Genomic DNA, 22,390 nt, shown 5'->3' with positions numbered 1-22,390 from the left:
TACTTCTCCAGACTTCCAGTCTTCTTGTCCAACCCTTTCCAGTCCCGTCCCACCCCCCAGCTACTTGCCACGTCTCATTGCCCAGCCAGTCCCATTCTGCCCCTCCCCCCACACACCCTCAGCCCCTCCATAGATGCCTGTCTCACTGGCATAAATATATGGGAAAAGGCATATTTTCAATTTTTTTAAAATTAAAATTGGTGTTGATTCCTCTTAGATTGCCCATTTTATCACAATTTTACTGGCTGAAGATAAATTTACACATGCCATCAGGTACTTATGGGATATGCCTTCTGTTCCATCTCTCATCTAGTTTTTGGTTCAGTTTCTATTCTTTCCCGTTCTGGATGGCTTTCTCCATTCTTCGGTTTAGTTGTTAGTAGCATGTTCTCTGATATCTGTGTGTACTGCATTTTAATTTCCAATATTTTTAATTGAGGAATTACAAAGAGCGCTTAACACTGATACAGAGCAGACTTACAGTGAAGACTGAAAAGCATCTAAAGAGTATTGGAATTCATATTTTGAAACTGTAAAATATTTATGGGACCCACCAGACTGTACGAACTATAAGGACAGAATTTTGCCTTTAGTATGATTGCTTAACCCAGATATATTATCTAGGAAAGAAATGCAGGTCAGGTTCTTCCATTACAACTTCAGTAAATCTTTGTTGTTTAAACTCACTAACATGAGACCCGGGAAAAAATTATCTCAGATAACTGCAAGATGGTTGCTCTGTAAGTGGAATTTTTATTAGTCTCAAAGTAACAATTTGAACCCTTGTATGCCATATTCCCATTGTTCTCTGTAGGAAGGTTACACAGCTCTTCTGTCTGAAAGCATTCAAATGGTTAAAGGATACTGCACCTTCTTTTATAGCACAAGTCTCTGAGCTAGTATCCACTGGGATAGTGTAAAAAAGCTAATGGACTCAGGCTTCCAACTAAATTACACTGCATTATATTTACCCTTGTTGTGTGTTCTCTCTCTTAATACAGTATATACTCCTCCTCAGGAGTGTTCCAGGAAAAGCGTTCAGCTGCATGTGGATTATTTTATCCCATTTTGTGGTTTAAAAGTTCTCGAGTGTGAAAGGTCACAACTAGTTGTGAACATTGATGCCTCCTAGTAGTTTACAGTAGTGGTACATTAAAAGAGTGGTACATTTGGTAGACAAGTTTAACCTGGATACATTTTGATTGTCTTACAGCTCCATTTAGCAGCCCTGGCATCACTAAAGGGAGATATAGTGGAGCTTAATAAACGTCTGCAGCAAACAGAAAGGGAGCGAGACCTGCTAGAAAAAAAATTGGCAAAGGCACAGGTGAGTGATGGTTCAAGATCCTGGAAATGGTCTGGGTTGTTTTTTTTCAAACAGAGGAAGAGAGATTAAAGATAACATACACTGTAACACTGATATCAGTGGAAAAAAGTTTTAAGAAAGCATAACAAATATTTTTGCCAAAGATGTTAAATGTTTATGTTTTGATGGTAAGTGTTAAAAAAGTCAAGAAATAATTTAATTTAATTGGTTTAGTTTGAAGCCAGAATAAATAACCAGTTGTATTAGAGAACATTTTAAATTATACTGTATCAGGAAATATAAATTACTGAAAGGCCTAGCTGGCTTAGATGATAGAATATAGTCTTTAACTTTAGGTCAGGTTCAAATCCAGTTCAGATTAGTAGTGCTCAGAAGTCATTGCTACTCGATAGCTACTCAGGGGTCTCTGAGAAATTATATGGTGGTCGTCTCAGTCCAGTTTCTAGTGGGCAGATGTCCATATATCTACAATCACCATCACAACTGATGTTCAGTAGAGAAGCTAAGGACTGAATCACGGTACCCTCTGACCCTTAGAAATGGTCCTTTCATGTCAGAATAAAACGGGTAGGAAGGCAGATGTGGAAAACTTGTACTGTTTTCTATACTGTAGTCTTCTTTAGACACAGAATCTTTCTTTTCAGATGGAATCATGCTGGCACTTTTCACATGCCTTACATTTCTAAACTGACTCAAAATATAAAAATATGGTCAGGTATTCATAGAGTTTAAGGCCAGAAAGGACCATTAGATCATCTAATCTGATATATATATCACAAGTCATTAAGTTTCATCCAATTACCCCTGTATTGAGTCTGTTTGGCTAAACCATATCTTCTAGAAAGGCATCCAGTCTTGATCCAAAGACATCAAGAGAATGAGAATCCACCACTTTCCTTAGCAATTTGTTGCAATGGTCAGTGGCCCTACTATTAAAAATGTGTGCCAATTTCTAACTTAAATTTGTCTGACTTCAGCTCAAAGCCATTGATACTTGTTATGCCTTTCTATTCTAGAATTACACAATATTTTCTCCCTGTGAAGGTACTAAACACTGCAATTAAGTCACTTCTCTATCTTCTTTTTGAAAAACTAAATAGGTTGAGCTCTTAAGTCTCTCACTGTTAGGCATTTTCTCCATCCCTCAGATCACTTGTGTGGCTCTTTTCTGTACCTTCTCCAGTTTTTCAGCATCCTTTTTAAAATATGGATACCAGAACTGCACACAGTATTCTAGTATCTGTCTCACCCATGTCATAGACCGAGGTAAAATCACCTGCCTACTCCTCTATTTATATTTCCCAAGATTGCATTAGCCTTTTTTTGCCACAGCATCACGTTGGGAGTTCATATTGAGTTGTTTGTCCACTATACTCCTAAATCCATTTCAGAGTCATTGCTTTTCAAGGTGCAGTCACCTATTGTAGGTATGGCATACATTCCTTGTTCATAGGTATGTAACTTTACGTGTGGCTCTATTAAAATACATTTTGTTTGAATGGGCCCAGCTTACCAAATGATCCAGATTGCTCTGTATGACTGCCTCTTGTCCTCATTGTTTATCAGTCTGCCAATCTTTGGGTGATCCACTAATCCATCGGAAACATTTGCTTATTTTTTTTAAATGTTTACGATGACAACTCTTCATTTTCTTGTTATCCAGATAAATGTTTACATCTTTTTTTAAGCTCTTGGATTCAATGGTATTTTGTGCTTATGAGTTCTGCAAGCTAATTGTGTGTTTTGTGTTTCTAAATCTCCATTGCTCCTAGAAAAAGTAAGATTGACGTCAGGAATTAACTGCACAACCTCAGACAATTCTGGGTGAGACTAACTTCCATGGCCCTTTTACTCAGTAAAACCCTGGCAGGTAATTTATTGCACTTCTCGCTCAGAGGATGAGAAGCTCCAGGATGAGGTGCTGCTGACAGATAGTACTAAGTCGCATGCTTTTCTCCACAAAAGCTGTCCCAGAACTATTCCAGCAAATGTGCCGTGTTCCTTGAGCAGCTCTGGGAGCAGGACAGTTTCTCACAACACGTATGTTAGTCAGAGGTCTGACACTGACTTACAAGTGTCAAGAGCCCTCCATAGGTCTGCTTTAAGAAAGAAAAAATTTTGAATGTGTCAGCAGTAGGATGTGGCAACTACACCTTCTCTGTAGTCTTCAAGAAATCACATTGAATCTGCATGGTTGCACAAGCTGAAGAAGGTGATAGCTGAGTGGCTTCACAGCTCATCTCCTTACCTTGGTTCATACTGTTAGACATTGGGGCCAGTGTGGTACGGTACACATTGTGTATGTTCCAGTCCCGTTTTCCCCTCTGAACGAATTTTGTCACGGTTCTTGAAAAGTCTCAAGAACACAGACAGGATGATGATAGTGGCGCATGAAATTTGTGGCCACTTCAGCATGTACATGCACCTCATCTTCCGAAAACACTGCATGTGCAGTTTTCTTCTCCAGTGTGTTCTACATTATACAGAGTCGTCTTGACACAGAACATATCTGTTTACTTATATTTTGACTTTACTTCAATTATGCAATGCTGGGGAGAGATGGCCATCAGAAACAGACTAGAGAGACAGAGAGCTCAGCTCCCTGGGATATTTGTCAGCTATATTATTGGCTATAATGCCACTAATGTTTGTTTGCTCTTTCTCTCTCCAGTTTTTCCTCCACTTGTTGTTGTTACTTGTTTTTGTTTTGTTTTGTTTTTTTTGTTCTGGCACTGTAAGTCATTATACTGTAAAATACCTGAGAATTTGGGACCTGGCTGGATTCTTTCTGTCTGGCTGTGCTCTCTCTATCTGCGCACTTCTGCTGCTTCCACCAATACTAGTTTGAATTACTTTCTCATTACCATTTGATCTGACTGACTGTGTATATTAGATCCTTAAATGGAGGCATGCATAGATTCTCATCTCCTGTAGTTTTTAAAAAAGTATTATTTACATAATCAAGTGGTGATCCACAGAGAGGCTAGAGAATACACTTGCTAGCAGCTGCTGAATATTCCTTTTTCACTGTCAGTGATTTGATTTCTTATGTGCCACACCGGATATTACTGCTATGTATATAACTGTAGGAAATTGGGGCACCAGTGCTGGGCATGCCCACTGCAATCAGCACGCCCTAGTAGAGGACTTTGGAGTTCTGGTTGTTGCACACTGGTTAGAGCCAGTTGCCTAAACTGCACCTCCCTATGTCTTCAATCTATGGATCCTGTTGGGATTAACCTACGCTTTCCCACCACTCTGCGGTTAGCGAACGTCCTTTGGTCAATGTACAGTGGCTTCTGAAGATCTATAGTTCTTCCACAAGTCCTCCCACTCTAAAAACCAGGTCACCTTTGTGCCGTAGGGGAAGCAGCCATGTCAGGGTCCCCTCCCCACTCTGAACTCTGGGATACAGAACTCTGGGGACCCACGTGAAAGACCCCCTAAGCTTATTTCTACCAGCTTAGGTTAAAAACTTCCCCAAGGCACAAATTCTTCCTTGTCCTTGGACGAGTACTGCTGCCACCACCAAGTGAGTGAGACAAAGATTCAGGAAAAGGACCACTTAGAATTCCTGTTTCCCCACAGTATCCCCCCAAGCCCCTTCACCCCCTTTCCTGGGGAGGCTTGAGAATAATATACCAACCAAACAGGTAAACAAGCTGAGCACAGACCAGACCCTTGGGTTTTTAGGACACTAAAGACCAATCAGGTTCTTAAAAGCAGAACTGTATTATAAAGAAAAAAGTAAAAGAAGCACCTCTGTAATATCAGGATGGAAGGTAATTTTACAGGGTAATAAGATTTAAAACACAGAGGATTCCCCTCTAGGCAAAACTTTAAAGTTACAAAACACAGGAATAAAGCTTCCTCTTAGCATAGGGAAAATTTACAAGCTAAAACAAAAGATAATCTAACTCATTTCCTTGCTTTATTTACAATTTTTGTAATCTTAGATGCTTATTTCAGGTAAAAAGAAAAGGAGTACTTGTGGCACCTTAGCGACTAACCAATTTATTTGAGCATAAGCTTTCGTAAGCTACAGCTCACTTCATCGGATGCATACTGTGGAAAGTGTAGAAGATCTTTTTATACACACAAAGCATGAAAAAATACCTCCCCCCACCGCACTCTTCTGCTGGTAATAGCTTATCTAAAGTGACCACTCTCCTTACAATGTGTATGATAATCAAGGTGGGCCATTTCCAGCACAAATCCAGGTTTTCTCACCCAGAAAGTCTCCTACTACAGGACAGAGCTAACAAAGAAAATAACAGAACACCACTAGCTGTCACTTTCAGCCCCCAACTAAAACCCCTCCAACGCATTATTAAGGATCTACAACCTATCCTGAGGGATGACCCAACACTCTCACAAATCTTGGGAGACAGGCCAGTCCTTGCCTACAGACAGCCCTGCAACCTGAAGCAAATACTCACCAGCAACCACATACCACACAACAGAACCACTAACCCAGGAACCTATCCTTGCAACAAAGCCTGTTGCCAACTGTGCCCACATATCTATTCAGGGGACACCATCACAGGGCCTAATAACATCAGCCACACTATCAGAGGCTCGTTCACCTGCACATCCACCAATGTGATATATGCCATCATGTGCCAGCAATGCCCCTCTGCCATGTACATTGGTCAAACTGGACAGTCTCTACGTAAAAGAATAAATGGACACAAATCAGATGTCAAGAATTATAACATTCATAAACCAGTCGGAGAACACTTCAATCTCTCTGGTCATGCAATTACAGACATGAAAGTTGCGATATTACAACAAAAAAACTTCAAATCCAGACTCTAGGGAGAAACTGTTGAATTGGAATTCATTTGCAAATTGGATACAATTAACTTAGGCTTGAATAGAGACTGGGAGTGGCTAAGTCATTATGCAAGGTAACCTATTTCCCCTTGTTTTTTCCTACCCCCCCACCCCCAAGATGTTCTTGTTAAACCCTGGATTTGTGCTGGAAATGGCCCAGCTTGATTATCATACACATTGTAAGGAGAGTGATCACTTTAGATAAGCTATTAGCAGCAGGAGAGTGCGGTGGGGGGAGGTATTTTTTCATGCTTTGTGTATATAAAAAGATCTTCTACACTTTCCACAGTATGCATCTGATGAAGTGAGCTGTAGCTCACAAAAGCCTATGCTCAAATAAATTGGTTAGTCTCTAAGGTGCCACAAGTCCTCCTTTTCTTTTTGCGAATACAGACTAACACAGCTGTTACTCTGAAACCTGTCATCATTTCAGGTAGAGTTTTAGGAGAGGTTTTTTTCCCTGCCTGGTCCCTCTTTCTGTCCCAAGAGAGCACAAACAAAACCTCCCCCCACAGATTTGAAAGGATCTTCTTCCCTTATTGGTCCTTTTGGTCAGGTGCCAACTAGGTTATTTGAGTTTTTTAACCCCTTACAGATAAAGGAGGGATTTTATGCTACCCTTAGCTGTATGTTTATGACAAGCCGTAACTAGTGCCTTGTACCGGACATATTTTTGTGCTTTGGATTCAGCAGAGACGACAGGAACAGACCCTTTACCCACTATATACTCCTGTTGGCATCTCCTCTGACATATCATTCTGAATAACTTCCTACAAATCTGCAAACTGCTGCAAGTACAAACTAAAATTAAAACCACTCTCCTCCCATATCTATAAAATGACTTCCCATCTCCCTCAAGAGCAACCAACTATGTGTCATTCAAAGATGTATGGAGGTCCACTTCTGGTTTTAGTCTAAACCAAACTATAATCCATAGGCAGTGTATGGAGCTTAAGTAAAACACAGTGTGAGAAGATAGTTGTGTCATTTGGGTTCGAATTAATTTGAAGCTTTAAGCAAAGGTAAAAGGGGATAAAAAGCCACACAGGTCAGCACTGAAGAAGAAGTTTGTTGGGACCAGTGCAAACAGAAACAGCCAATGTTCATGAAGCTCTAGTTTAGTTTTAACTGCTGGATCAGACAAAAACTGAAGCTGAGGGAACACAGAAAAATACAGACCATGTACAGTTGGTTTTTGTATAAATGTTTCTTTTTCCAAAGTTGGTTCAAGGTGGTCCTCCTCCTGAGTAGGACTATTCAGGGAATACATTCCTAAAGGACTACATTCCCAAGATGCATCATGCTACTCAGAATTTGTCAATGTTGTTACTCTCTCTTAAAAAAAAAATTAAAAAATCAGAGTGGATTTAATGCTAAAATGACCTTGGAAACGAGGGATTTTGTAATTAAGGACTTTATCCTAAATTATTTATTGCTGCTTCCTTTTGGAATACTAGAGCAGTGTGTCTGCTCTACATACAAGAATTACACCTTTCCATCAGGACTACAGTATTCATTTCTCTGATCTGCAGTGATGCAGAGTGGAAGACTAAAGACCTGAACTCCTAGACAAGAGGCAATTCCAAAAGCCATACTCTATGTTCTGATTAGAAGATTCAACTTTGCCATTCCTTTTGCACTCTTCTGGTTTGCTGGATGACATGGAATCAAGATCAATAGTTGAGCTAAACAAATAATTAGAAATAGTACTTAGAGTTTAAGTGGATAGCAAGTAGATGTGGTTTACCAATACTCTCATTCAGCCTCAAGCATTACACAGACTAAACCCCCATACAATTAATTCTTATCCATGTGTCTTGTTAGGAAGGGGCTCAGGCCACCAGAATATTGCTTATATATAAAAGAGACAAGAATTAACTGATGGCATCCTAAAAGCTTCCGCTTGTCATAAATTAAAATACAATATTGTTTAAGCAAAGGTTTGGCTCCTAAGAACTTGTTAGACAAGTTTATTGTTGTAGCTGATTCAGGTGATGGCTTGTACTCTTCCTAAAATATTGTGTTACTGGGATTACTTCCACCTCAGGCAGGTGTCTGAGATTCTAGGGATTTTGTTACTCTAGCACTAAGATTAGGATTTGGTACTATCCTCTAGCTGAGTACAATAAGTGTAATGCAAATGATGATACTGTTAGTGTTTCTTGTACTGCAGGTTGCTACACTTTATAAGCAGTTACACCTACTTGTGCCAACATCCTGAGGTTAAAGTATTTTCTCTTCTCTCTCACTTCACGTTTTTTATTGGTCTGATGATTGTTTCCCAGCACCTCCCTTTTATCCAGAAGATCAGACTTTAAAGTGCCAAAGGTGTTCCCAAGCACGGTAACTTAGTTCTGTAATGAAGTAACCTCTGCAGCCTGTCCCAGAAACCCTGGGTCACTTTGGCTAAAAACTTTACTGGAAACACTTTTTTCTTCCTGGCAGCTATTCTTGATGTGCACACTCCTCCAGGAATCCATGGCTTGTTCTTGTGTCTTCCTTCTCTGCCAAGTGGTACCATTAATAATTCCAGTCAGAAAGTTAGATATGAGACCAAAACAAGGCTGAGGAGAAAGAGAGAGGGTGTGAGGCATTTATCTCATAACTGGAAGTAACTGACATGTGAGAAGAGATTAAAAAAACTAAATATGTACATCTTGGATAAGAAACAACTATGAGGTGCATGAGATAAATCTGATATTTGAAGAATGAGAAACAAGGAGAGAGAGGAATTTAATATAATGAAATGGGGTATAAATAATTGGTGAAATTAATGAAGAGAAACTTTAGGTTGAATATTGAAAAAATATATATATCAAAAGTACTAGTGGCACATTTAAACCTAGGGACAAAAATTGGCCAATAGAGGTACAGTCCTGGGTTGACAGATGGTCTAGATGGTTCTTTCTGTCTCTGGATTCTACGTTGCATAATAGGTTGTATTGTCTCCTTTCGCATACTTTTACCCTTCTCAGAGGAGAATCACTATTGCCTGACAGGAACACCACATCATCCTCCAGGTTGTACAAGGTTTCCTTCAGATCATTCGTGCTGAAACCACGGCAAAGCATGTTGGGTCTCCACCTTGTGCCCTTCCTTTTTCTCATTTTCTGTTGCCCCAGGGAGGCCAAAGACCCTTTTAAACAAAAACTTAAAGCTGCTTCAGGTGCATACACTTCCCCTGTTTCACGTTGTTTCCTCTTTGTTACTCACCATATGTCTGTCACCAAGTAAAGATTTTTGTGAAAAATGGTGACTCTGCAATGACTTGAGAGAGTGAGGGAGAGAAAGCAAGCCTCGTGCTGTAGCTGAAGTCCATTAGCGAGAGTCAGTACATCTTCAGCCAAGATAAATAACATTCAGCTTTTCCGTGCCCAGCTTAGAGAGATGAAATCCGGTGTGGTAGGCTTTTTATTTATTGTCAGAAAATTATTGTTAAACCCTCCGTCTGAAATATCCTTTCAGTTTAAAAAACCCCACATTGAGTAGATAACTCACTGAGCTGGAGAATACTGAGACAGTGTTTGTGGGTATTAAAGTGTGTCACAGGAAATTTGGTTTAGAAAGGTGCAGTAAGCCACTTTTTCTTTCCATTTTCCCTGGGCGTAATCTTTGTCTAGCATTTTTGTTAAACTGTTTAACATTTTTATCTGATACTTTCTTCCCCTGTATTTTTATACTCTGAAGGAAGGACTAGTTATTTGATCAAGTATCAGGGAGATGGGGAGGCGAGGGAACAGAGAAATAAAGCCTTTCGTGATAGTGTATGAGAAGTTTGACATTGGTGAGGCCTCATCTGGAGTACTGTGTCCAGTTTTGGGCCCCACACTTCAAGAAGGATGTGGATAAATTGGAGAGAGTCCAGCGAAGGGCAACAAAAATGATTAGGGGACTGGAACACATGAGTTATGAGGAGAGGCTGAGGGAGCTGGGATTGTTTAGCCTGCAGAAGAGAAGAATGAGGGGGGATTTGATAGCTGCTTTCAACTACCTGAAAGGGTGTTCCAAAGAGGATGGCTCTAGACTGTTCTCAATGGTAGCAGATGACAGAACGAGGAGTAATGGTCTCAAGTTGCAGTGGGGGAGGTTTAGATTGGATATTAGGAAAAACTTTTTCACTAAGAGGGTGGTGAAACACTGGAATGCGTTACCTAGGGAGGTGGTAGAATCTCCTTCCTTAGAGGTTTTTAAGGTCAGGCTTGACAAAGCCCTGGCTGGGATGATTTAACTGGGAATTGGTCCTGCTTTGAGCAGGGGGTTGGACTAGATGACCTTCTGGGGTCCCTTCCAACCCTGATATTCTATGATTCTATGATTCTATGATTCTAAGTAAGAGGATATGGTGATGTCTGTATATAATGGCTATGTCAGGTAGCCAGTGTGCGGCCTGAAGGCTGAATGTGGCTCATTGAAGTTCAAGAATGTGGCCCTCTGCTGCCCTTATCTTTAGTATGGAGATACATCCACAGGGGGACAGACTTCATCCAAGAGGAATTCCACTCTGCGAAAGTTGGTGCCTTTGATCTAAGAACAAGATGAATCTCACGGCATAATGGGACATGTATTGTCAGTATCCTGTACCTCTACATTAAAGATGAAGGCAACTCCATTTTGTGTAAATTATATGTGGTCATCATACTTCTAGCAAGAAGCTAGTGCAGTCTTCTTTTGGACAAAGAACACTGTAGAGAACAGTCCTGCACGGAGTGTGGACTAGATGGCTTCACCTATTTTCCATCCATAATTTCTATTATTCTGTGATGATAAATTTGTATTTACATTTTAAAACAATTATTATATACTCGGCCCTTATTATATGTATATATATATCTTTGTTCTTCCCCTCCCTTTCCAAAAATAATAAATACAAATATAATGTATCGATAGTACAGATGATCACTATTGCCTGTCAATTAAATTCTAACATTGATTATCTTGTTAGAAGGTAGATATAGTGTGAAAGTCATTGCATATTTCACAGCAGTTAGAATGAAAAACAACACGACTATTGTGCGCTGTGTTTGTACTCCAAGAATTTAAAAGTATTGAAATGGATTTCTTAAAAAAAAAAAAAAAAGTGGATAATAAATTTTCTGTCAAGCTTAACATCATTTTTCAGTTTGGAGGAAGTTTATTTTCATATAAGTAATGATCCCAAGTCATAAGTTATGAACCTAAGAAAATAGGGGCTATTATGAAAATATTGTCAGACCCCCTAACTGTAGACAGGAATTTTGTGTGTGTTATGTATTGTGTTACTTTACTGTATTTTAATTCCATATAGAGTGATATTCAGGGCAAGTCACTTTCAGTAAAATAAAAATGCAGGAGGATTCATGCAGTAGTTAGTTCTGATTTAGCATTTAGAAATAGTTTTATTAAAAAGGCATTGAATATGTTCAGTTGATGTACCAATGCATAGATCACTGTAAGTTTGAGATTTCATTTAATAGGAGCAGTCTCCATTGTGTGACTGCAGGAGAGGCAGGGGCCTGCCTGATTCTTGCATGGGGTCAGAAGCAGGTCAGAAGTCTTGCCCCTTCCAGTCTGCTACCAAGCCTAATTAATGTGTACCATGGCTAGTGCTGTAATTGCAATGCATGTGGCTTCTGGCATCTGGAACCAAGACTAGACTGAATTGAAACGCTGTTGGAGGGAAAGTTAGACAGGGTTGTGTGGAGCATACAGTAATACAAGCAATAGGTCTGTTGTTTCATGGCTCAAATGACAAGCTTTTTATTGTGTTATAAATGAGTAAATTATGCAAAGTACCTTCTTAAACCGAAAAAAGAAAATCCTAATGGGAAGGAAAAAGGCTTACTAACAGATTTTCTAGGCTTTGTCTATTTTAAACATATTTACCCCACTATATTGTTTCAACCAGAATGGTGGAGGAAAAGTGGCAGCCACATTTCTGTTATCTTGTGCCAAAGTCTCTCCTTGATCTCTCATGAAACACTTGGATGCCCCTGAAATGTTTGGGAAGCCTAAGATATATGTCAGAGTGTTACAATACACTGCTTGTGTCTGGAATTGGCACCTCTTGTAGCTCTGTCTGATGGAACAGATTTGACAGTCACAACTTCATGGCATGGTATCTAGCACATCACCACACAATGTCTTGTGGTTTAGGTTTTTGGAGGGATTTTTATTTTTGGCATAGGGTTATTGCGTTCTATCCTAAAATCCAGTGCTAGAACACAACATCATAGTGTGATGGCTTTGCAGGCCCCCAACATAATATCTTCTTGTGGGATATGGGAAGGCATGATAACCATGGGAAAAGCCCAGACAATTCTTCCTGGATGACAATCTTCACAAAGACTATAGGTCCCAGTTTGTGATATTCCAGGCTGATCTGAGTGGTGGGTGACACTATATTCAAGATGAGGGCAGCTGCAGTATGGTTTATTTTATTGAATTTAGATGAAATCCTTGGGCTCTTGGCATGTAGCCTGTAAAGCCCTGGGTTGTACCAAGTTAGAAGGCCACTCTAAAGACTATTTTCCTCTCTCTGTTGAAAAATGGTGTCAGGATTGGTGGGTAGGGGAGCCATTAATGCACATAAAACTTTGCCTTACATCTAATCTCAGTATGGTTAATCTTAAAACCCATCCTCTTCCTTTGTACTTTGTTTTTTCTGCTTTAGTGTGAACAATCTCATCTAATGAGAGAGCATGAAGATGTACAGGAGCGAACAACACTACGCTATGAGGAACGAATCACAGAGCTTCACAGCATTATCGCTGAATTAAATAAAAAGATTGACCGACTACAAGGAACAACAATAAGGTATTGCAACTCCTATGGAAGTCTGGGCCAAATTCAGAAGTGCTATACACGGTAGTGTACAATATACATTGGGTATGAGTTAATCATAAAAGTTGTGTAGCTAGACTTGCTATGATTGAGTTTCAGTGAGTGTGCAAAATTAGTGTAACATGCATACTAGGGGGGTTGGAAACTGGGCAACAGTAGCAGGAAAAGCAACTTATAGGAGAGTGTAAGGCAAAGCAATCCACTCCCCATTCCCATTTTTATCTTCCTTCTATGCTATCCACAACACAACCAAGACTAAATTAAATCCGTTATAGAGGTGCAACTGAAATTGGCTTCAAGAGTTGCACCTGCTTTCACCAGCAGTTCCCATGAAATACAAAATTGGTGCAAATTGAAAGTGTTACATATACTCACTGAATGTCAAAATTTGGACACTCCTCTTTTAAGACGTTACTCAGTAAGTACCAGCTATTTCTTCATGTAAGTTCTAGATTTCACCAAAGAGGAACATTCTTTTCATTTATCTGTCCATATCAGTTGTTGTTAGCTTACTGAGAGGCAAAGGCTTTTTGCCACTTCTTCGTGAAGGAGTTTGCTGGGACCTCACAGTACTTTTCAGGTGCCAAGCTTATTGGGACATGAACTCCTCGATCCTTGGCCAGTTAAGGATTTTAAACCAAAAGTGAAGAGTTCACATCTCCATAGGTTATACTTACTTAAAATTCTCCCCATGTAGCACTGTGTGGGTTTTCTTGCTTATTTTTCTGCATGTTTTTCAGTAATGGCTGTTTCATTTCTTCATCTCACTAAAGTCCATATGGCCATCAAGCCAGGAGCTCTTTTGTTTAAAGTATATGTCCAGGAAAATATTTTTGTGTGAAAGCGTAAACTGGTGTGTCTTAAATTACAGAAGGTAATAATATCCATATATTGTAATTTTAGCATATAAATATAATTGCATTGCATTAATATTATATGAATAGGTAAATCGTGCAAGTTCTTTTGTAGGTAATGATGATGATAGGATCCTGGAAGATGTCTCTGGACAGTACAAACTAGTCTGAATTTAAATATAAAATAATTCATATTAGTCTCTCTATGTGGAGCAACCTCTTTGATCCCATATTCAACCATGCATCTACCTGTATAAATAAGTCACACATTCAGTTCCTCCTGGTCTGTTTTCCAGAGGGCATGCACTCTTTTGAGAATGAAAGTAACTGCCCAAACCATACCCCTTACTCATATAGTCCCACTCTGTAAATGGGCAAAGTCAAGCTAAAGAGTAAAGCATAGGAAGAGCCAGAGTTGCTAGGCTTTTCCCATCAACGAAGGTTGATCCTGTATCAGAAAATGAAGAAAAATTCTGTAAAACCCATCACAGAAATTTCTGGACAGATCTTGAAACCATTAAACTGTAAAATATATTTAAATCATAGGGTATTCTTCTTTGTTGACAGATGCTATAGAAGGTTAAGTATGTGTATATATCTACACAAGATCAGCTTCAACATCCAGAGCAAAGTGGGACACAGAACTGAATCTGACACTAAATGTACATACACTGCACCTTTGAAAGGATGCAACTGTTGCCCTTATGGTGTGCGTGCCCCTGAAGGCCAAAGTGTCTTCAGGTTCTGCTACTGTGATAGAGCACCTAGGCACAACCTCTCCCCACCCGTGGCAGCTTTGGCATTCCACGTTAGTCCTTTGTGCTCAGATCCCTGGACAACACCTCTCTCCACTTATATTTGAATTCATTCCGCTGTAATGATAATAATAAATATTTGTAAGCGAATAATTAATTCTTTTTTGCTTTCCTTTAATGGTCATTGTAGCTACTTTTTTCTCACAGACCAATACATTTAAAAAACAACAATGTGTGAACAAGGTGAGCTTCCATTCAGCTTCTAAAGACAGTGGGAAGAAAGAAAATCAATTCTTCGCTCCTGTCATTTCCATACTTTCCTGTAACAGCATGTCAGGCTTCTGCTCTTGCCCCACTCTGTTAGCAGGTCTTGGAACCCTGCAGAAATGTTGGTTAATTACTGCTGCCTCCATTGGGACAGGTGTGGCGCATTCTGCTCCAATCTGAATATAAGGGATGTTGGTGTGGGTTGGGACAAAGAGATTCTAAGAGAGAGTTTCTAGGAGCAACTAAGGCAATGTCTACACTACTGTGGTAAGTCGACCTACGCTACGCAACTCCAGCTATGTGAATAATGTAGCTGGAGTTGACTTACCTTAGGTCGAGTTACCATGGAGTCTACACTGCGGGGTCTCCCGTCAACTTACCTTACTCTTCTCGTCATGGGTAGAGTACAGGGGTCAACGGGAGAGCGATCCGCTGTCAATTTAGCGGGTCTTCATTAGACCCACTAAATCGACCGCCGGTGTATCAATCTCAGAGTGTCGATCCCGGCTGTAGTGTAGATGTAGCCTAAGTCTGGGGAAGAGGCTTAGGCCTTGTCTACATTACACAGTTTTGTCTGCAAAAGCTGCCTTTTGCTGACAAACCAGTGGAGGTGTACACACTACAGTGCTACTTTTGGTGGCAAAACTCTGCTGTTTTGCCGACAAAACCAAACCACCTTGATGAGAGGCATAGAGCTTTCTGCAGCAAAGTTAAAGTGACAAAAGCGTCAGTATAGACCAGAGGTGGGCAAACTACAGCCTGCGGGCCACATCTGGCCCACGGGACCATCCTGCCTGGCCCCTGAGCTCTCAGCTGGGGAGGCTAGCCCCCGGCCCCTCCCCTGCTATCCCTCTTCCCCCGCAGCCTCGCCACCCTGCCAGCGCTCTGGTCTGCCGCTCCTGCGGGCAGCATGGCTGCGAGCTCCTGCTGCTCTGAGCGGCATGGTAAAGGGGGGGGAGGGGTTGCATAAGGGGCAGGGGATCCCAGGGGGCAGTCAGGGGACAGGGGGCGGAGGTTCTGGGGGGGGCAGTCAGGGGACAGGTGGGGGGGTGGAAAGGCATGGGTGTCCCGGGGAGCCTGTCAGGGGCGGGGGTGTGGATGGGGTCGGGGCAGTCAGGGGACAGGGAGCGTGGCGGGGGGGAGTTGGATAGGCGTGGGAGTCCTGGGGGGCCTGTCAGGGTGTAGGGGGGTCCCGGGAGGGGGCAGTCAGGGGACAAGGAGCAGGGGGGATTGGATGGGTTGGGGGAATTTAGGGGGGGCAGTTGGAGTGGGAAGTGGGAGGGGGCAGATGGAGGCGGGGGCCAGGCTGTTTGGGGAGGCACAGCCTTCCTTACCTGGCCCTCCATATAGTTTCGCAACCCCAGTGTGGCCCTCGGGCCAAAAAGTTTGCCCACCCCTGGTATAGACACTGCCATTTATTACGTCAACTTAACTGGCCTCCCCCAGTATCCACAATGCCTGTCATCACCACTCTGCTTGTTGTTTTGAACTCGCTGCCTTGCACCTAGCTATGCAGGCATGTGCCCCTCCCCTTGCAAAGCTCCAGGAAGTTTTGACATTCCTCAGCCTGGAGAGCTCAAAGAGCTGCTGAGGATGCTGCTCCATGTAGCTGAGGAGGCTGTGGGAGAAATCAGAGGGAATCGGAACCATTATTGTGGAATGTTGTTCTCCCTTTGGGTTATAGATGTTTTCTGAGAATTACTGACACAGGTTTAGCCTTCAAATCCATACAGAGTACAACCCTGGTGCTTCTGCGCATAAACAACATCCATGGAAGTCACAGTCTTCTGCTTTCCATGCTAAGTGTAAGTAACGGCATCTCGGATCACATTCTCCAAAAATAACCTTTAGCAGTCCCCGAGTCTCCTCGTAAATGAGATCTGAAATGCAGTTCCCATCTTTAAAAAAGGGAAGGAGGAGGATCCTGGGAGCTACAGGCCAGTCAGCCTCACCTCAGTTCCTGGAAAAATCATGGAGCAGGTCCTCAAGGAATCAATTCTGAAGCACTTAGAGGAGAGGAAAGTGATCAGGAACAGTCAGCATGGATTCACCAAGGGCAAGTCATGCCTGACTAATCTATTTGCCTTCTATGACGAGATAACTGGCTCTGTGGATGAGGGGAAAGCAGTGGACGTGTTGTTCCTTGACTTTAACAAAGCTTTTGACACGGTCTCTCACAGTATTCTTGCCAGCAAGTTAAAGAAGTATGGGCTGGATGAATGGACTATAAGGTGGATAGAAAGTTGGCTAGATTGTCTGGCTCAACGGGTAGTGATCAATTGCTCCATGTCTAGTTGGCAGCCGGTATCAAGTGGAGTGCCCCAAGGGTCGGTCCTCGGGCTGGTTTTGTTCAATATCTTCATAAATGATCTGGAGGATGGTGTGGATTGCACCCTCAGCAAGTTTGCAGATGATACTCAACTGGGAGGAGAGGTAGATACACTGGAGGGTAGAGATAGGATACAGAGGGACCTAGATAAATTAGAGGATTGGGCAAAAAAAATCTGATGAGGTTCAACAAGGACAAGTGCAAAGTCCTGCACTTAGGACGGAAGAATCCCATGCACCGCTACAGACTAGGGACTGAATGGCTCGGCAGCAATTCGGCAGAAAAGGACCTAGGGGTGACAGTGGACGAGAAGCTGGATATGAGTCAACAGTGTGCCCTTGTTGCCAAGAAGGCCAATGGCATTTTGGGATGTATAAGTAGGGGCATTGCCAGCAGATCAAGGGACATGCTTGTACCCCTCTGTTTGACATTGGTGAGACCTCATGTGGAGTACTGTGTCCAGTTTTGGGTCCCACACTACAAGAAGGATGTGGAAAAATTGGAAAGCGTCCAGTGGAGGGCAACAAAAATGATTAGGGAATTGGAACACGTGACTGATGAGGAGAGGCTGAGGGAACTGGGATTGTTTAGTCTGCGGAAGAGAAGAATGAGGGGGGATTTGATAGCTGCTTTTAACTACCTGAAAGGGTGTTACAAAGAGGATGGCTCTAGACTGTTCTCAGTGGTAGCAGATGACAGAACAAGGAGCAATGGTCTCAAGTTGCAGTGTGGGAGCTTTAGGTTGGATATTGGGAAAAACTTTTTCACTCGGAGGGTGGTGAAACACTGGAATGCGTTACCAAGGGAGGTGGTGGAATCTCCTTCCTTTGAAGTTTTTAAGGTCAGGCTTGACAAAGCCCTGGCTGGCATGATTTAGTTGGGGATTGTTCCTGCTTTGAGCAGGGAGTTTGACTAGATGACCTCCTGAGGTCCCTTCCAACCCTGATATTCTATGATTCACGCCCCCACAACGAGCCAAATGGCGAATAGCTGGCTTCATAATACCCTGGATATTGTCCCTCAGTACCTTTCTATGGCACTTAGTGCCTCCTTTTCTGATACCTTACCTCCCTTACCATGACCAGGCATGTTCGCTAGGTTTACAGACAGTGCGGCCTGCTGCTGGGGGTGTGGGGTGTGGAGAGACTGCTCAAAACTTAGAACTGTCTGAACTTAGAGACAGCATACCCACACACTCACTCTCTCCCCCAGCACACACTCTTACCTCTTTCACATATACGCTACCCCCGCGCACACACACAGTCTCTCTCATACTTCCCCAACACACACATACTGTTTCTGTCTCTCCCCAACACACACACACTCTCCCCTCCTCCACCCTACACTTCAGTTGAACAGCAGCTGGCAATCTAGTAGGATGCCCAGGGAACGAAGCGATTGAGAAACCAGCATCATGTGACACTGTACCTGCCATATGAGGCATTGCAAATCCTTCCCAAAGCACCCTGCGGCCAGTTGCACAGAGGGATAGCTACCCACAGTGCCCTGCTCTCTCTGTCGATGCAAGAGCTGCTAGTGTGGATGCACTCTGCCCACACAAGGAGCATAGTGTGGACATGCAACAGCGTGTGCACAGAAAGATGAGACATTACTCGTGAAATCGCAAGATTGTCAGGCCATGATTTGGAAAGCAGTTACTTAAATCTGCTGAATCACAGGGCAAAGAAATGCATCTCCCTGGTGCTGCCATGGAAAAGTTGTATGGCATCCGCACGTTATAGTGGACGTAGTATAGAAGGCTTGATTTACTGTTGCTTTATGCCATTCTTAATGCTTCCCTTTATAAAACCATAATATTATGTAGATGGTCAAGAGAAACCAAAGTTACACAGTAAATTTGATCATCTAATTTAGAGTCTTTAAATTGTTGCTGTTGTTTTGAGGTTAGCAATGCAGAGCAGAACAAGATTTTCAGTCTAAACAAACCATTGCAACAGATATAAGAGAGTTTGACAGATTGCATTAGCTAATTTATGTTTTTTATTTAGAAGAGATTGCTTTTTTCAAACACTTTGGAAGGTGAGGGCGAATGGTTTCAGGAAGTTGCAGAATTATGGTTCACGCATTGTTCAGCAAGCCCAACTGCAGAGATGTCAGATCAAGTGCCATGGCTGCACCTCTTCTCAGACATGAGGGACACAGTGTTGTTCTTAGTAATAGTTATTGTAGGAAATATTTTTAGATATTTCCAATAAATTTCTGGATTTGACAGGCCTTTATAGGGTACAGCAAGTTCCAGATGCATGGCCGCATGAAGCTAGCTGTTGATACTGCATTATGTTCTGCCAACACTCCTGATGCAAATGAAGTCACAGTGGTTATGGGATCAAGCCAACAATCATTCCTAATTGTCTTGTCTCACTGATGTTGCTGTAGTTCGAGACAGCTCAGCTGGCTTGGGAATCCAACCAAAAAAAGAGGAAACTGTGAAATACAGCTGCAACCAATTTGGTATTTGGTCTGGAAGAGAGATGTCTGAACTCATATAATGTTGAGCCTTGCTTAGTTTCTGAAGGGGGATTGATATATCATTTACCCACCACCAGATCGTAAGAAATAGTTTGTAATTTGAGGGAAGTAGAGCAGTTAAGAAGGTAGCTTGCTGAGAGAGACGATAAATTCCTTTCTTTTATATAGTCAAAAATAGAAATGTTGGCTCTGTTTGCATTATCTAAGAGTTTCTCAAACAGTGAGGCTTTAGTGGGTCCCTAAGAAATCCAAGGCTCAGATGGGAGACTACCCTGTTTAAAACTTTGCTAAGAACACAAGAGCACTGTTTCAAAGTCTAATCTTTCTTTCTCGTAGTGTGAATGTAGTTTGGTCAAATTTGCAGAACTCAAGTCACAGATTTAAGTCCAATTCAGAGTAAGATTTGGATTCAGATTATTCATCTGAAACTCTGTGTATTTATGCAGGAAAGATGCAGAATATCTTTCCATACTCTTCAGTGTGAATTTTCTTCACTGCAGCATCATAGCTCTGAGCCCCTGTTACCTATCATTTGGAAGTAGGCAGGTAAAATTATCACCAGCCTATATTCCTTCCATTCACAGAAGACTTTGATACATTCATTAACTCTCTTTTCCTGAACTGCTGCCCATCCATTGGTTTGCACAAGTCACAAAAAGGCAAAGCCGGTCAAGTGGGTAGGTCCACATGAAACAGCAGTATCAGTGTATTAAAAACACATACATATTAGGGTGTGTCAGTAACACCCTAACAAGATCAACCTCTCAAGAACAAAGAAGGTCCCAAACTAAATAATAAAACATGAGATAATACTGTATCTGTTTTGAAAGTGAATGTTACTGGCCAAGAAAAGTTCACCCTAACACAAGATTTTATTTATTTTTTAATCATGGCTTCAGTAAGGAAATGCATTTTTCATGCAATGATACAAAAATAAATATTGCCATGTGATTGAGAACAGAATCAGCTACGTACAGTCTTTCCAGTTGGTCTGTGAGTTCAGCAAAAGAATTGGGGGGGGGGGGGGAGGGAGAGAGAGGGAGTTGTCTTTCATCTCAATGCTGAAATAGGTCTGTGCAGCTTATGGACTTTCTTGCCTGCTGATGTCCGCTTAGGATTCTTAGCAGCTGTCAAAAGACATACAATCTAACCAGTCAACCATTTGTAAGTAAATGCTGTGCGGCCATGAATTCGGTGCATTACCCAACAGAAAATTCATATAGAAATATGGGTCACCTAGAAACCTAGGAGGGAAAAAAGGGAGACAGAATAGATAGTATAGTGGACAGCATCATAAAAATTAATAATGGTTGGCACTCATAGTGTCTTTTGTCTGAGGATCTCCCATGTTTTACAAAACATTCATTAAAATATAATGAAAGTTGAAAAACGGCCAACACCCACTGTGGGGAAAGCATTCTCTGGTTGAAGCTATGAAAGAATCTCTGTGTACACACCTTGACAACACCCCACCAGAATTCCTCAATGGGGAGGAGGAGGTGCTGAGAGTTTGCCATTTTGATCATTACTAAGCAGGCTTTAAAACAGTTTCGTACCACTGGAGCGACACAAAACTGCTTCATTGCACATAACGATCTGGCCCAGTACCTTTTGTTACTTTAATCCATTTTTAAACATTCTGTTTTAGTGTGTAGCTATTGCACCTCTAAGTCTTATTGAAATCAGCACCGCTTTTGTGTTCTAAAAGGGAAGGGAAGAGGATGGAAGAGAGAGATTTTGCGTTGCCTTTGAACAGCTGCAGAACTAGAAAACCCGTGTTTTCAAAAATCGGCACCTTAGTTGTGTACACAAAATATAAGCATATATAAAAGATGCTGCACTGATTCGTGCTCTTCAAATACCTCGGGTAGAAAAGGTAAATTGCACATATAAAATATGCTGTTATGTGTACAAAGTGGATAATTTACCATCTGCGTTTGCTATTCAAAAAATATTTCCTATTTTGAATGTGGAGTTACATGTTTGTAAAGAGGCATGTTTTGCATGCATGTTTCAAGGGGCAAATTTTGGAAAATTTGGCTCAATCAATCAAAGGTAAATTTGTCAATCTTAGCCATTGTCATTTAAACAAGAAAACTAGTCTGAGTCTGAAAGTGGAGAAAGTCAGAGCTGATTAGCATGTGTAGACAAGCAGTTGGTTTTATGATCAGGTCAGCCTGTCATCCATTCATGGAGATTCACATTTTAAAATGAATCACTAATTGCAAAGCAGGTTAATGTATAAATGAACAAACAAATTATCCTTTTGACCAAAAGAAAAAGCAACTCTTTGAGCACTTAGTTTTGGACAAAAACAATTACTAATTATCATTGGCGTGTGCTGTGCCTAATAATTAACTTATTCATCGAACATTAACCCACAATTTATGTGTCTTCAGTAGCCTGTATTTTAATTCATTTTTTTTTTGTTTGGTTCTGCCACTTGCTTTAAATATGTATTGCCCATCACCTAAAACACCTTGCTTTGATCTAAAATTTAATTTTAACCTTAGAATCTTAATTTTTGTATAATAGTTGCTAAGTGCTTGTGATAAAGATGTAACTTTCTGTAGTGAGCTGAGTTGCCTCTCAGGGTTAGGAAAGTGTGATCATTCCTATTAAAACTACAGTGGGTAAGCTAAGGAAACGCTGCTTGGCAAACAAGCCGGAATTTTTCTTATGAGTTGGCCTGTTTCACAGACAGCAACCTTTC

The 22,390-nt window shown here is 41.4% G+C and overlaps 1 protein-coding gene and 1 pseudogene across 5 annotated transcripts in view; one reads left to right on the top strand and one right to left on the bottom strand.

The window, feature by feature from the left end:
- Nucleotides 1–22,390, top strand: part of MCC (MCC regulator of Wnt signaling pathway) — a 361,506-nt gene that overhangs the window by 252,310 nt on the left and 86,806 nt on the right. For 4 of the 5 annotated variants that reach the window (XM_073344706.2, XM_073344704.2, XM_073344709.2 and 1 more), the window contains 2 exons: nt 1,214–1,327; nt 12,813–12,955. In XM_073344706.2, coding sequence (XP_073200807.1) covers nt 1,214–1,327; nt 12,813–12,955 — 257 coding nt within the window. The remainder of the gene's footprint in view (nt 1–1,213; nt 1,328–12,812; nt 12,956–22,390) is intronic. The other variant, XM_073344710.2, reaches the window with a different exon arrangement.
- LOC140912068 (histone H4-like) lies at nt 16,571–18,276 on the bottom strand (annotated as a pseudogene).

Source organism: Lepidochelys kempii, chromosome 5 (genome assembly GCF_965140285.1).
Source record: "Lepidochelys kempii isolate rLepKem1 chromosome 5, rLepKem1.hap1, whole genome shotgun sequence".
NCBI classification, from domain to species: Eukaryota; Metazoa; Chordata; order Testudines; family Cheloniidae; genus Lepidochelys; species Lepidochelys kempii.
Note: the sequence above shows the minus strand (reverse complement) of the source record. Positions and strands in the feature narration are given on the sequence as shown.